General features: G+C 40.3%; 1 protein-coding gene across 5 annotated transcripts; it reads left to right on the top strand.

Moving 5' to 3' along the window:
• Nucleotides 1-1288: 1288 nt before the first annotated feature.
• LOC110618179 (F-box/LRR-repeat protein At3g48880) lies at nucleotides 1289-4282 on the top strand. Of its 5 annotated transcripts, none has more exons than XM_021761268.2 (3): nucleotides 1289-1851; nucleotides 2480-2876; nucleotides 3460-4282. In XM_021761268.2, exons 1-3 carry the CDS (start codon nucleotides 1836-1838, stop codon nucleotides 4016-4018), a joined length of 972 nt encoding a protein of 323 aa, XP_021616960.1. In that variant the 5' UTR covers nucleotides 1289-1835; the 3' UTR covers nucleotides 4019-4282. The 5 variants fall into 5 exon arrangements, with proteins under 5 accessions (XP_021616960.1, XP_021616963.1, XP_021616959.1 ...); XM_021761271.2 differs by having other exon boundaries at nucleotides 1291-1720; nucleotides 2464-2876; XM_021761267.2 differs by having other exon boundaries at nucleotides 1291-1851; nucleotides 2464-2876.
• The last annotated feature ends 10927 nt before the right edge of the window (nucleotides 4283-15209 follow it).

The following is a 15209-nucleotide window of genomic DNA, read 5'->3' as shown; positions in this document are numbered from 1 at the left end:
TAATTAATAAATAAATTAAATTAAATGAAAATAAAATAATTAAATCAAATTAATTTTATTTTCAGTTGCTTTGATTCAATGGTTTCCTTTCTACACGAATCCCAATTTTTTTTTCCATAAAATCAATTTTATTTATCCAGAAAAATCAAAGTAACGCATAATTTCAAACGCAAATTATTAAAATCAATAAAATTTACAGTATTCGTTACAAATTCATAAACTTACGATCAAATACAAACACAAACTCAAAATTATAAAGATATGAAAAAACATAAAAAAGAAAATACAAATAGAAGAAAAATTATAGACCGAAGATAAAATTCAATGATCCATTGTTCACTTAAAATATATTTAAAATGTGTAATTTAATTGAAATATTTTAATTTTTTAAAAATAAATTAAAATAAATTTAAAAACTGATAAATTTTTAAATCTTAATCAAGCTAAAATTTAACATTAAAAAATTAAATTAATTCGCTGTAATTTGATTTAATTTTTCAGCTATATCCTAATAATGCTTTCCTTTGTAGCATCCCTTCTATTCTGCAACAATAACATTACAAAACATAACTAAGTTTTTAAGACCACTTATTTGTTTCAAAGTCAGGTTGATTTGGATTAAAATTCAAACTCAAGCTAGATTTAATTTGATAAAAGTAATGGGTGTTAATATACATGGTGTTAAAAAGTTGCTATTTTTGAATGTGGTTCTTTGGTAGATGAAATGGGTATTTATGGTATTTTATAATACTCAGAAACACAGGATTCCAAGGAGACGCTAGTTATGACAATCATTATTAATCAATTAGTTTGGCAGACAAAAGAGAAGTGGTGGTCGCTTTTGTGCCTCATTTATGTATGTGATGGGCGTGTGTGGATACAGGCTGTTCAGTTTCTGTAGTTTACGTGGTTTAAGCCAAGCCTCTTGTCTCCGCTTTTCTCAACTTCCTAACCTCCATATAAATTTAATATCTGGAGGTGCATATAGTACTATCCAATTGCTTTTAATATTATATATACGAAAAGGGCAATTCAGTACTTTACTCATCAATAATTTACTCTATAATACTAGCAAAAATGTATTTAATGCACTGATTTTCAATTTTTGTGATATTTTCTGTTTGTGTGATTGGGCAGTCACCTCTTTCATTGATGACAAGGAAGAAAAGAGAATCACTAATTTTTATTACATGGCATGGACCACGCACAGGTAGGAATGCTTTTGAGTTTTTGACAAGGAAGTTAAGCATTTTCATTATCCCCTTCAACTGCATGAGTCGCCTTGTTTCTCTTTTGCAGTCTGCAAATAGATAAGAGGGAAAAGTACTGGGTTAGTGTCCCGATAACTCAGTTTGTACTGTAGTAAAATGATACGACGCTGTTTTATTACTGGGAAGTGAACTGGAGGAGAAGAATCTAGGATGGGCTCATTGCAGCCCAACTCCTTGAGGTCAAGCTGGGCTCTAATGGACTTGGACCGGCAAGTGCTTACGTGCTTAAAGCCTAAAGCAAAGGAATCAAATACTTGCGAGACCCAGGAAGCCGTTTGATATCCACCAATCGGAACCACATAAATGTTCGAAAATTCAGAGTACTATACAGGGAACGAGGTTGTCAGGAAGTAGCTTCACACGTGATTTGAACATACATGTGTTAGAGAGGATTCATCGCTAAGGAACAAGCTCACACACATCGCCTTGCTCAGGATTATGCTTAGAAGGTCTCTCTCTCACTCTCTCTCACTGTTTCTCTTAATCGCATTTGTATGTTTGGATACGAAGCGGAAAATTGGATCTGTTTAGATCTGGTTTCACTACTCTTTTAATTACACGCAAATGAGAGATCTGAATGGTAATTGAAGCTCCACAGACTGGCCTTTTTTTTTTTTTTTTCTTTTTCAATTGTTGAGAATCATTGCTTAGCTGAATTCGAATGTTCAATGTATAATTCAAACTTTTCTTTTAAGATCTTATTTCTGCGAGTTAGAATTCTCTGCCTGAGCAAAATAAAAGAGAAGAAAACTGGATGCCCACGATTATGAATGTTGGATCATCTTTTCTTCGAAGGCATAAATTTGAAGAATGAAGAGAATGCTATGTGTAAAGATTATCTCTATTACTTTCCCCCTGTTTTCTAAATCCTTCTCAATATGCTTTATTAAGGTTGTCTATTATTATTATTGTTATTTTCGGAAAATTAAGCTTTTCTCGTCACTTTCTTGCTTTCTACCCTCCCTTGCAAGAATTGAATTGATTTCTTTTCCAACAATTTTTTTTGGGAATAAAAGAATTCAATTCTTTTTAACTTGTAAAAGGAGTAGAATTCTTAGATGATTTTGCAAGAATTCATTTGAATTCTTTTACTGGGTATAATCCATGTTGAAACGTCTCTCCATAAATTTAAGTCTAAAATGACTTCGTAAAGAGCTCTCCTAACTCTTGAATTGCTAATGTCAAGTTTCAGTTTCTTGTTTGTATAGGTTTCATGTCGCATTGGAATATTTGGGAATCTGATGAGATGGATGAGGGCTTCTCTGTTGGCAGGAGATGGGAGGACTTGGATACTGATATTTTGGTCAAGATATTCCAGTCTTTCGATATTTTCCAATTAACTTCAGGCATTGCTCACGTTTGTAGCGCATGGCGCTTGGCCTGCTGCGATCCTTTGCTCTGGAAAACACTTGACCTCTCCATGTTGAAATCTAATTTCATTAAAATCCCTTTGGAGCCTTATGTGTATGTGGATGGTCGTTCTGATAAGACATTGACTCGGTTGTTGAAGATATCCTTGAATCTCAGTCAGGGAAACATAACATCACTGATTTTCCACTTCAATTTGTATGTAAGCGACGAGCAGTTGACTTATACTGCTGAAAGGCGAGTTTATAGTACTTTTCAATTTTAAGCCGTTCTAAAGTTTCTAAAAATATCGATGATGTGGATGGGTTTGGATTATTCTCTTCTGGAGTGTTACATCAAAATATGGATTTTAAGCTGTTCTCAAGGTTCTGCTGTCTCATCACATAATTTTGGCGGCTAAAGGACCAATAGTTACATTTATTTCAGATGGAGTATAGAATATATGGCATATGTGTTCATTTATGGTTCCTAGTTATCAAGTTTATGTTGTTTGCTTAATGGATGTCACGTTTGCTTTTATTTGCTAATTGTAGGCAAATGTGTCATTGGCCATCTGCTGTAAAAGCATTTCCTTCCATTTGCAATTTTAAGAAACAAATTGCATTCTAAGCTGTTATTTTCCAACTTCTGTTTGACTTGTATCCTTACTGTCTCAATACATCTAGTGATCCATATGACATTTTTTTTGTCCCCCTTCCCTCTTAAAACATAAGCAACATTTTAGCTGGGAAAACTGATTATCACTCTGTATATCTGGATTTCTTTTCTCGACTTCATTTGAAATCTAACCCTCTTTCATTTTTCCCCCCCTCTGCTCCAGGTGCCCACGACTTAGAAGACTTGTTCTGCCAGCATGGAACCGAATAAAAACGACTGGAATATGCAAGGCTATACAAAAGTGGGAAGATCTTGAGTCCTTGACAATGCCTAGCATAGCAAATCCCCGTGACCTGATTGAAAAAATTGCCAATAATTGTAGGAACTTCAGTGAACTCAAGGTCATGGGTCCTTTTGATGTTTCTTTTGCTTCCACGCTAGCTGAATATCTTCCAAAACTAAAAGTTTTGAGCCTCCGTTGTTCAATGCTAATTAAGGATGCGTTGATCCTAATGTTGGATCGTTTGCAATGCCTAGAAGTTCTCAACATATCACATTGCCTTTTGATAGAAACCCCTGCACCTCCTGCTCCAAGACGAATTATTAAGGAGCTTGATCAAACCATCCTAGAGAAGGCATCCCGGTTACGTGAATTCTTAACTTGCATGGCAGATTCCTGCATTATGTGCCAGAGGACAGAAAATGATGAAGGGCTCATGCGGTGGTACAAGTACGAGGAAGGTTTGTGGAAGGCAGATGAGGTGAGTTCTCTTTCTCTTTGATTGGAGGATCCTGGGGTAATATTTTAGTTCCTAGAAGCTATAGGACATGCTCCTTTTTCTTGATTATTGCTTTGTTTTAATGATAGAAACAAAATAAATGATGTTTGAATGGATGTAATTAAAAAGCTCTCATCACATCCTCTCAGTGGCTGGTCATGGAGAGGGGTCTGAGGATTTGCTGATAATCTGTTTCTTTTGCAGAGATATCCTTGTAATTGTAGCGATAATGTATATATGGTAAATTATCCCTTTCTGTTGTTCCCAGGTCATTTTCTCTATCTATCTATCATTATGCTATTTAGATAAGTTAATTCGTGTATGCATTAATCTACTTAATGACCAGCATTTGCTTTTCTCTGGCATGATCATATCTAGGAACTAAAGCTTTAGCAATTTTGTCCCCAAGGGTAGGCAAATTTTTGGCTAGTCTAGAATGTTACCTTCTTCACCGCTAGATGTTACGCTTGTCAATCATGCACATGAGTCATGTAGACTAGACCAATTATTCCTGATTTTCTACCTCAACGAGGACCAGACATTCTATTATCAGACTTCTAATTCTTTATCTACCAGAAACGGGGATTTTACTGGCAGCTTATGTTGACTGTTTGTGGGATTTCTTTTCTATTTTGAAATTCTGAAGCTAATAGATCTTCAATTTTCTTGTGTAATCTCATTGAAAACGGTGCAACAGTGTTTCTTTTAATTTATGTTTAATCTTGACGCTAATGTCATAAGTTTGTTTTGTTTTTCCTCACGTTTTGATACCACATCATTGTAGCTATGCATTCTATTATTCAAAGCTTAGGTTAAAGGAACTTCTGTAGCTCCAAGAGTTGAGCAACTAACTTACTAAAGGGTGACTGATAATTAGTAAACCATTAAACTGTTTATTTAGCATCAGTTATTAACTGGAAGCAAAATTTAGCCATGACCCATGAGTTGGAATCTTCTCTTGTACCACGGAAGCATGCGAACTTTGGTGAAGCTCAGTAGTAAAATACCACGGGCCTTTGACAAGAAAGAAAAAAAAAACATGGGCCCATTCTATAATTTTGCCACAGCCACGGCTATTGTTCTCTGGTGTGTGTGGGTGAGTGTTTTTTTTTTTTTTTTAATAATTTCCAATTGAACCATAAATTCAAAATTTCAGTCTCAAAAAATGACTAATCTCGAGCTATAAAAATTCAATCTGAAAAATGACTAGAAAATTGCTGAGAAGGTCATTTTTTGTTTCTCAATTGCTTGGCTTGATGACCATTTTTTACCCCACTCATCTGCTTCCCTTCGGTCTGTTGAGTTATCCATTTTAGGCCATTATCCACGATTTTACAAAATTAGAGCTAATCCACAGACGTTAAAGATGACTATAAGAGGAATTTCATTTTGGATTTGGCTTGAAGGGCTTGTTTCAATTAGGTTTGGCAATTCATCAGACACTGCCAGACTAAAATAACCAAAAAAAGTTTCAGAAAGAAGAGATTGAGCAAGTGCAACTTCAACGGCCAAATTGCAAAATGACAGTGAACGTGGCAGATTATACAGTACTTGTCCCCATTTAAGACTATTAGTTTCACCAGCAAGCATTTATCACATAGGATTCTTTACGCCTACAATATCAGATACGTTAACAAAATGGAGAATGTGCTAACTAGCCCTATTTGCAAATTCCAAGTCACCGCGGCTCAAAATCTAAATCTCTTTCTCTATTAATTGGGACTTTGCAATTTCTAATTGGTCCTGATGTGAAGCTTCTCCTTCTCTCAATCTCTGTTCAAGCGAGGCCCAAATCTCCACCCACCCATTTCCATATTCAGAGCTATCATGCAGGGTGATGTAATCAAGGTTGTAGAAAGCAATAAAAAAAAACAAGTCAAAGAGAACATACAAAATCATGAGATGTACAGATACTGATATTATCCAATAACTGAGGCTTTCATGGGATTACTTGCAAGAATTTTAAGACTGCCATTCAAAATATAACCCTAATTTTCAGGTAATTACTTTTTTCTGGGCTCAAGAGTTCATTCTAATGAATGGAACAGTACCCTTACTCTTTCAAGCGCTTATTGGCTCTACTTCGTTCATGGCTGCTCTCTAGCTCTTAGACCAGCAAGCTCCTCAACCATGCTTCCCTATAAAATTCCACAATCAATTACTTCACTGCATGGAAGTTAACAGATTTTTTCCATGGTTGGAAAGCATAGTAATTGCTTGACTGTCTTGGTTCTCCTCGAAAAGGCTTTCTGCCTTTGATGTGATTGAAGTTTCTGGCAGAAGGCTGATGGTTTTTGATGTCCTGTAAACCAGTAAGGGGTAGGTTGAATGGTTTTTGATGTACTACGATCCGGTAAGGGTAGGCTCAAGGTGTATTTTGGTAAAATTAATCTGGTCCTTTTCCCTTTTGTTCTCTAGTAACGCCTTATTGTCGTCATGCGTTTGTACCCTCCTACCACGGTTATGTTGACCGTATATACGAACATACTGTGTCATTTCCCACAGTCAGGTGACTATTTAATTTTATCCGGCATCATGTGGATACAATCCTGAGCGTTACGGGATTTGTTATCTCACGGGACCAGAGGGATAAATAGGGTCTAGCCTTTCGCGCACAGGCCCGAGCATGGTCCGGCTCATTAATGCTAGTTTTGGGCTTATACGTGAGGCAAGCCTAACTTGTAATACCCGGCTAGACTCCGGTATTGGAATTCCTACCGTCCGGTGGAATCTCGGATGTCAGAGACCTCTAGAAGGGTAAAATCATATTTTTATAAAATGTTTTAATGTATTTTATGATTTTAAGTAAGAAGGAAATTGAGTTTTGAATGAAAAAGACCAATGAGGCATTTCCAGGTTCGGCCGCCGAACCTCAGGTTCGGTCGTCGAACGTGGGATAGTTTAGGGAGGCAAGTTAGGCTTCCGAAAGTGGCTCAGGTTCGGCCGCCGAACTTGCATGAGTTTTGGAGACACTTTAGGCTGCCGAAAGGTGGTCTGGCCAGCCCCTATAAGAGGGCTCCATGGCCGAAATGGGCGAGCTTTCTCCCCATTTTCGGCCAACGGTGAGTCCATGCTCTCCCATGGTTGTTTTTTATGATTTTCGTCAAATCCTTTAAGTTTTAACAAGTCTTTATCTTGGTTTGAAGATATTTGAGCAAAAAGATCAAGTTTTGGAGCTTGGAGACCCAAGGAGTTAGATCTCCCCCATCTCCAAGTTGGATCGCCTCTCCTCTCGATCTTCAAGAGGTAAGAGTAGATCTTTAGCTCATTCTATGTTTTAAACAAGTTTTATGAAAGTTTATGGGGTAGAAATGCATGTTTAGGTTATTTTTGAGTTTATGAGTTTATGTTGAGTTTTGAGCAATGTGAGTTGTATGTGTATGTTTGATGTGTTGTAGTTGGGGTTTAGGATAGTTTGAAGCCCTTAAGAGCTTATGTATGTGTGTATGCATGTTGTGGAAGTGTTGGTTTTGAGTTGAATGGGTTGGGAGGCAAATGTGCATTGTTGGAGGCTGAGTTCTGCCCTTTGGAAGAACTCAAGTTCGGCAGCCGAAGGGACTTTCGGCCGCCGAACCTGCCTGTGGAGGCAAGCCTTTGGCTGCCGAACCCTGCCCCCGAAAGTGGACTTTCAGCTCTGGAAGGGAGTTTCGACCGCCGAAGGTGCCGCCGAACATGCATGATTTTCGTCTCTGGAGAGAACCTTCGGCCGCCGAAAGTGCCACCAAAGGTGCATGACTTTCGGCCGCCAAACCTGCCGCCGAAAGTGCCCTGTTCAGCCTTCCTTTGCATGATTTCTATGAATGTTTTAAGGTGTTTTAGGGGGTTTTTAGGGAGTATTTTAGAGTCATGTTCTTGAGTGTTTGGTCCCTCATTTGAGTCCACCTGTGTAAGTTCGGACCCGAGGAACCGAGGACCCCAGCAGTGAGCTAGCAACTTTAGAGTCAGCCAGAGATGAGTAGAATAAAACTTTATATTTTAACTTAATGAAAGTTTTAGCATGACTCATGCATCACGAATGCCATGTGATATTCTAGGTTGTTGCATTAGAAATTCACGAATATGTTGCATTGCATATTATGTTGTTGATGTGGATGAATATTGAATGATCCATTAGTCCTCGTATGATATGGTATGATGTGATGATGATGATATGGTATGGAAGTCCAGGAAGACCCATTCTACGTCCCTTGCACATTGGAATGTTATGATATGTTATGTAAGAGGAAGTCCAGGAAGACCCATTCTACGTCCCTGGCGCTATTGGATATGTAGAGGACTTTTGGTGACAAGTTCATCCTTGATGTGATTTGTCTGTGATGTGATGCATTTCATTATAGCATATGTTTTAAATGCTTTATTGTTCTGCTCACTGGACTCTAGTAGCTCACCCCATTTCCCTAATCCCCCAGGTTTGCAGGTACGGGATAGGCCAGGAGGTCAAGAAGAGTAAAGTTATGTCTATGTAATAATTAGATGTGGACATGATGAATTGTAAAGTATTGAATAGTCATGTAATAATGTTATTGAGGATTAGAATTGTGCTTGACCCTATGTGTATGGTTATCCCCTTTTGGTTATATGATCTTTTAATGAAATGTCTTTATGATGTTCAAGTTTAACCAAACTTTTATGATGCTATGTTACCCCATTGGAGCTTTGATGAGGACTCCAATGTGGGGTTGATGATTATGATCATTAGTTGTGCATGCACAGATTGAGTTTGGTAAATGAATGAGAAAAGTTTAAAATTTTTATATATGTGTTGATCATGTATGGGATTAAACAGGTGTACAGGTTATATGTTAGGCTTGCTACGGGTCTCGGCGGCCTTAAGCCGATCTGGATCCTAGCGCTGGTAACGGTCCGGTTTCCGGGTCGTTACATAACTGTTGGGCCTTAATAGAGTTGAGACTTGACCTTTCCAACACGAACCTAGCCTGAGCCGGGGTGTCCAGGACTCGGTTATCATATATATCGTTATAGTACTCGGAAGACCTTCTAAGTCAATTAGGTGGTGCTTGAAAGTCTAACTTTTCACTACCATATCATAGACGTACACCTCCACATTTCTCCCTATCTGATTTTTGAAGATTTTATTCATCAGTCGCTGGTATGTTGCTCCAGCATTTTTCAACCCAAAAGGCATAGCCTTGTAGCAATATGTCCCATCTTCAGTTATGAAGATGGGTTTTTCTTCATCCAATCTATCCATAAGAATTTGATGATACCCTGATATAGCATCTATAGACGATAAGTAATCAAAATCGATCATAGAGTCGACCATTTTATTAATATCTAGAGGGGTTAACAATCTTTTAGGCAGACATGGTTTAAATTAGTGAAATGTATACACATTATACACTTTCCATTGGCTTTTTTTACTAATACAGCTGTGCATACATCACTTCCCTAATAAACTCGGCTTCCTCTAACTTCCCTAATAAACCCGACTTCCCTAATAAACCCGACTTCCTCTAACTTCTCTACCTCTTCCCTCGTAGCCTACTGTTTCTCCTTTTCGAAAACTCTTTTTTTTTTGTTTCACTGGCTTGGTTCCGGGGAGGATGTTCAGCTCGTGGGTAATTACTTCTAGATCAACCCCTGGCATATCCAATAGCTTCCAGGCAAAGCTTGAGGCGTACCTCTAGATTAGGGCCATTGCAACTTCCTTCTGGCTTTCTTCTAGGCTCGAATTTATGCGGAAGACTTATTTGCTTTCTTCTTTAGATAATGGGAAGGTCTTCAGCTTGTCTACAGTCTCAGTCCTGGTCTCCTTCTTTTTATCTTAGACCTTCATAACTTCAGGGCTTATTTCTTCTGTTTAGGCGCATTGTTCCTCCACTGTGGCCAGATATACAGCTCAGGCCTCTTCTTGTCTTCCTCGGACAACTTTAATCCCTGTCTCTATTGGAAACTTCATGGCCAGAACCGAATATTGGTCACTGCTTCAAACTCATAAAGTATCGGTATTCCCAAAATGGCGTCGTAGCTCAAGGGTAACTTTACTGTAACGACCCAGAATCCGGACCGCTACCGGCGCTAGGATCCAAGTCGACTTAAGGTCACCGGGACCCGTAGCAAGCCTGCTATACTGTCTGTGTACCTGTAAAATCCCATACATGATCATACATTTTCTGTAAAAGTATAAAACTCTGCTCTGAACCACGGCTCAACCTGTACATGCACTATCTCTGTACTTACAGAACCCCTTACTAGAGCTTGCTCTAGACAGGTTAAACTCATACTATGGTAAGCCTGGTTTCCAGCCTCATAAAAATATGTACATACAATAAACAGATCATGTATACCAAAAGGATTTACAACACATCTAGGTCTAGCACAATACTAAACTCTATACAATACCATTACATCTCTTTACAAATATTACATGTCCACACTATGCTATTACAAAACTCTTTACTCTTTCTGTCCTCTTCTGACTTCCCCTGTACTTCCCCTGTACTCTGAGCCTGCAAGACTGGGGTGAAGGGAGAGGGGTGAGCTATACTAGCCCAGTGAGTAGAACAGTAAAACCTGTTATTAAACATGCTCTCATGTAATGCATCACATCACAAACAAGTCACATCATCTCGGGTGAACATGTCCCCAATAGTCCCGACATCCTAAACTCGTGCCAGGGCGTAGAATGGGCACCTGGTCTTCCTGTTATATCACATCATAACATAACTTACCTTATACCGTGCCAGGGCGTAGAATGGGCACCTGGACTTTCTACTATTCCGTGCCAGGGCGTAGAATGGGCACCTGGTCTTTCTCAGGGACTAATGGATCATCCACTATCACCCACATCAACAACAATATAGAATACAATGCAACATATTCGTGATGTCTAATGCAATCAACCTATTGCATAATCTTGATGCATGAAACATGCTAAAAGCATTTAAGTTCTCATAGTAAACTATTAAGTTTAGTTTAGTTCCACTCACCTCTGGCTGACTCTGAACTGACTCTGACTCTGAAAACTCTGAAGCAGTGCTCACTGCTGATCGCTTTGGTTCCTCTGGTCTGTTCCTACACAAATGGACTCAAATGAGGGACCAAACTAGCTTAAGAACAACTCTATAAAACTCCCCAAAACCCCCTTAAAACATCCTAAAAGAATCAAGAAAAACATGCAAAGAAGGCTGGACAGGGCACTTTCGGCTGCCGAAAGTCCCTTCCAGAGCCGAAACTCAAGCACTTTCGGCGGCACTTCGGCTGCCGAAAGTCCTCTCCAGAGACGAAAGTCCCTAACCTTCGGCGGCCGAAACCCCCCTCTAGAGCCGAAAGTCCAAACTTTCGGGGGCAAGCTTAGGCAGCCAAAACCACCTCCTTAGCATGTTCGGCGGTCGAACCCTCTTTCGGCGGTCGAAACTGGGTTTCCCAGTAAGGCAGAACCCTGCACAACTTCATGAAATCTTCCTCCAAACTTCTCAAACATGCAAACCTCAACTCTAAAACACACATATACTCAAACATATGCACAAAGGGGTCCAAAACTACCTCAAAACCCCAACAAACATCACAACTAAACACATAAGCATGCTTTGACCACAAATCAACCAAAAACTCAACTTACCCTAATCATGCATCTCTACCTATAAAACCTTCATAAAACATCAAAGAAGCTAAGGATCTACACTTACCTCTTGAAGATCTAGAGGATATGTAATCCTAACGTGGAGATGTGGAGAAACTCACTCTCAAACTCTCCAAACTTCAAAATCTTGGTTTTTAGCTCAAAACCTTCAAAACAACATACAAACTCATCAAAACTTTGAAAGATTTGTAAAAATCATGAAGATCACCCAAGGAAGAGCATGGTCTCACCTCTGTCTGTGAAAATGGAAGAACCTTATCCATTTCACCGACCTAGGGCCTTTTATAGGTGGCTGGCCAGACCACCTTCGGCGGCCAAACGTGAAACCAAAAGCCATGCATGTTCGGCAGCCGAACCTGGCTTTCCTTTCTTGGTGCTTTTCTTTCACAAACTCAATTCCTTTACACTTAAAACATTCAAACTTACTAAAATACTTTAAAAAAACATAAATCTTACCCTTCTAGAGGGTTCCGACATCCTGGATTCCACCAGAAAGTAGAATTCTGATGCCGGACTCTAGCCGGGTATTACAATCTCCCCCCTTAAGAACATTCGTCCCCGAATGTTCCTCAAACAAATAAACACATAAAAAGGAGGAAAACTAACCTTAAAACAGATATGGATATTGCTAGAGTATAGACTCCCATGTCTCCGAGGTGCACTCTTCTAGATTATGGTGGTTCCACAGGACTTTCACCATTGGAATTTCCTTGTTCCTTAGCTTTCTGATCTGTGTGTCAAGGATCCGTACTAGCTGCTCTACATAGGTGAGATCTCCAAGGATCTCCACATCAGGCTCATTAAGAACCTTACTCGGATCTGACACGAACTTTCAGAGCATAGAAACATGAAAAACCGGGTGAATTCTCTCCATAGAAGCAGGTAAATCCAGCTTATACGACACATTCCCGATCTTCTGCAAGATCTCAAAGGGTCCGATGTATCGTGGAGCTAGCTTACCTTTTTTCCCAAACCGAACCACTCCTTTCATTGGAGACACCTTCAGCAACACCATATCACCTTCCTGAAACTCTATCTACTTTCTGCGGATATCTGCATAGCTTTTCTATCTGCTCTGAGCAGTTCTGATTCTCTCTCTGATCATGGACACCACTCTGTTGGTGATCTCTACTAGCTCCGGCCCTACAAGAGCCGCCTCTCCTACTTCTTCCCAACAAACAGGTGATTTGCACTTCCTCCCATACAAAGCTTCATAAGGAGCCATCCCTATGCTAGCATGATGGCTGTTATTGTAGGCAAACTCCACCAAAGGTAGATGCTGCCTCCAAGAACCGCCAAAGTCTAACACATACATTCTGAGCATATCCTCTATGGTCTGGATGGTCCTCTCTGACTGACCGTCAGTCTGTGGATGGAAAGCAGTGCTAAAATCCAACCTTGTGCCCATAGCACTCTGTAGACTCCGCCAAAATCTGGAGGTGAACTGAGGTCCTCTGTCTGACACCATAGACACTGGAACCCCATGCAACCGTACTATCTCGTCCACATAAACCTGTGTTAACTTGTCCACAGAGTAGTTGCTCCTAACAGGGATAAAATGAGCAGATTTTGTGAGTCTGTTCACAATCACCCATATGAAGTCTATCCTGTTGGACGCTGCCGGTAAGCCCACTACAAAATCCATAGCTATATTCTCCCATTTCCACTCTGGAATCAGCAGTGGGTTAAGCATTCCAGTCGGCTTCTGATGTTCCAGTTTCACCCTCTGGCAAACCTCACAGGCGGACACAAACTGTGCCACTTTTTTCTTCATGGCTGGCCACCAATACACTCTTTTCAGATCCTGATACATCTTGGTGGCTCCAGGGTGAACACTGTACCTTGTATTATGAGTTTCCCTCATAATGTCTCCCTTTAGACTTATGTCATCTGGTACACATAGTCGCTTCCCATGGCGAAGGATCCCTTTGCTGTCAAATCTGAACTCTGCACTGTTGCCTGACTGAACAGTCCTGGCAATTTTAACTAACGCAGGGTCCTCATGCTGTTTCTGAGCCACCTGCTCCAGAAACACTAGTATCACTCTCATCTGTGCTATCAATGCACCTGTACCAGACAACTCTAGCTGTAGCCCTTCGTCGATGAGCTTGTAAAACTCCATCATCACTGGTCTTCTCTCTGCTACTATATAGGACAAACTGCCTAGTGATTTCCAGCTTAGGGCGTCTGCCACAACATTTGCCTTTCCCGGATGATACTGAATGCTGCACTCATAGTCACTGAGCAGTTCTACCCATCTTCTCTGCCTCAAATTCAGCTCTTTCTGACTCAAGATGTACTGTAAACTCTTGTGATCGGTGAAGATCTCGCATTTAACCCCATAAAGGTAATGTCTCCACATCTTGAGTGCAAAGATAACTGCCGCCATCTCTAAGTCATGGGTGGGGTAATTCAACTCGTACTTCTTCAGCTGTCTAGAAGCATAAGCGATCACCCTGCCGTTCTGCATTAAAACACAACCCAATCCCACTTTGGACGCATCACAGAACACTGTGAAGTCCTCATTACTGACGGGCAGAGCTAACACCGGTGCTGATGTTAATCTTTTCTTTAGCTCCTCAGAGCTCTCTTCACATTGGTCCGTCCACACGAACCTCTGATTCTTCTTAGTCAGTTTGGTCATAGGAGTAGCTATCTTGGAGAAGTCCTGAACGAACCTCCTGTAGTAACCTGCCAAACCCAGAAAGCTTTTGATCGCAATCACTGATGTGGATCTGGTCCAGTTAGCTACAGCCTCTGTCTTCTTGGGGTCTACCTCAATACCTTCTGCTGATACTACATGCTCCAAGAAGGAAATGCTCCTCAACCAAAATTCACACTTAGAGAACTTGGCATACAAGCCATGCTCTCTCAGTGTCTGCAGAACTGTCCTCAGATGCTGGGCATGCTCCTCTGCATCTCTGGAGTACACTAAGATATCATCGATAAAGACAATAACAAAGTGATCCAGATACTCGCTAAACACTCTGTTCATGAGATCCATGAATGCTGCAGGGGCATTAGTTAACCCGAACGGCATTACCAAGAACTCATAATGCCCATATCTGGTCCTGAAAGCTGTCTTTGACACATCTGCCTCCCTGACTCTCAACTGATGATACCCGGATCTCAGATCTATTTTAGAGAAACAACCTGCTCTAGCTAGCTGGTCAAATAGATCATCGATCCTAGGTAGGGGATACTTATTCTTGGTAGTGACTTTGTTCAACTGCCTGTAGTCGATACAAAGTCTGAGGGATCCATCCTTCTTTTTGACAAATAACACTGGAGCACCCCAAGGTGAGGTACTAGAGCGGATGAAACCCTTATCTACCAAGTCCTGCAACTGCTCTTTCAGCTCTTTTAACTCTGCTGGTGCCATCCTGTAGGGAGGAATAGAGATAGGTCTGGTACCAGGCAGCAAGTCTATTTCAAACTCCATCTCCCTATCAGGTGGTAGTCCTGGAAGCTCGTTTGGGAAGACATCTGGAAATTCTCGGACTACTGGTACTGAGGCTGGTTCCCTCACCTGACTATCTAACTCTTTCACATGAGCTAGAAACCCCTGACAACCCCTCCTAAGCAACCTAC

Source organism: Manihot esculenta, chromosome 6 (genome assembly GCF_001659605.2).
Source record: "Manihot esculenta cultivar AM560-2 chromosome 6, M.esculenta_v8, whole genome shotgun sequence".
Classification (NCBI taxonomy): Eukaryota; Viridiplantae; Streptophyta; class Magnoliopsida; order Malpighiales; family Euphorbiaceae; genus Manihot; species Manihot esculenta.
This window is presented reverse-complemented; position numbering and strand designations above follow the sequence as displayed.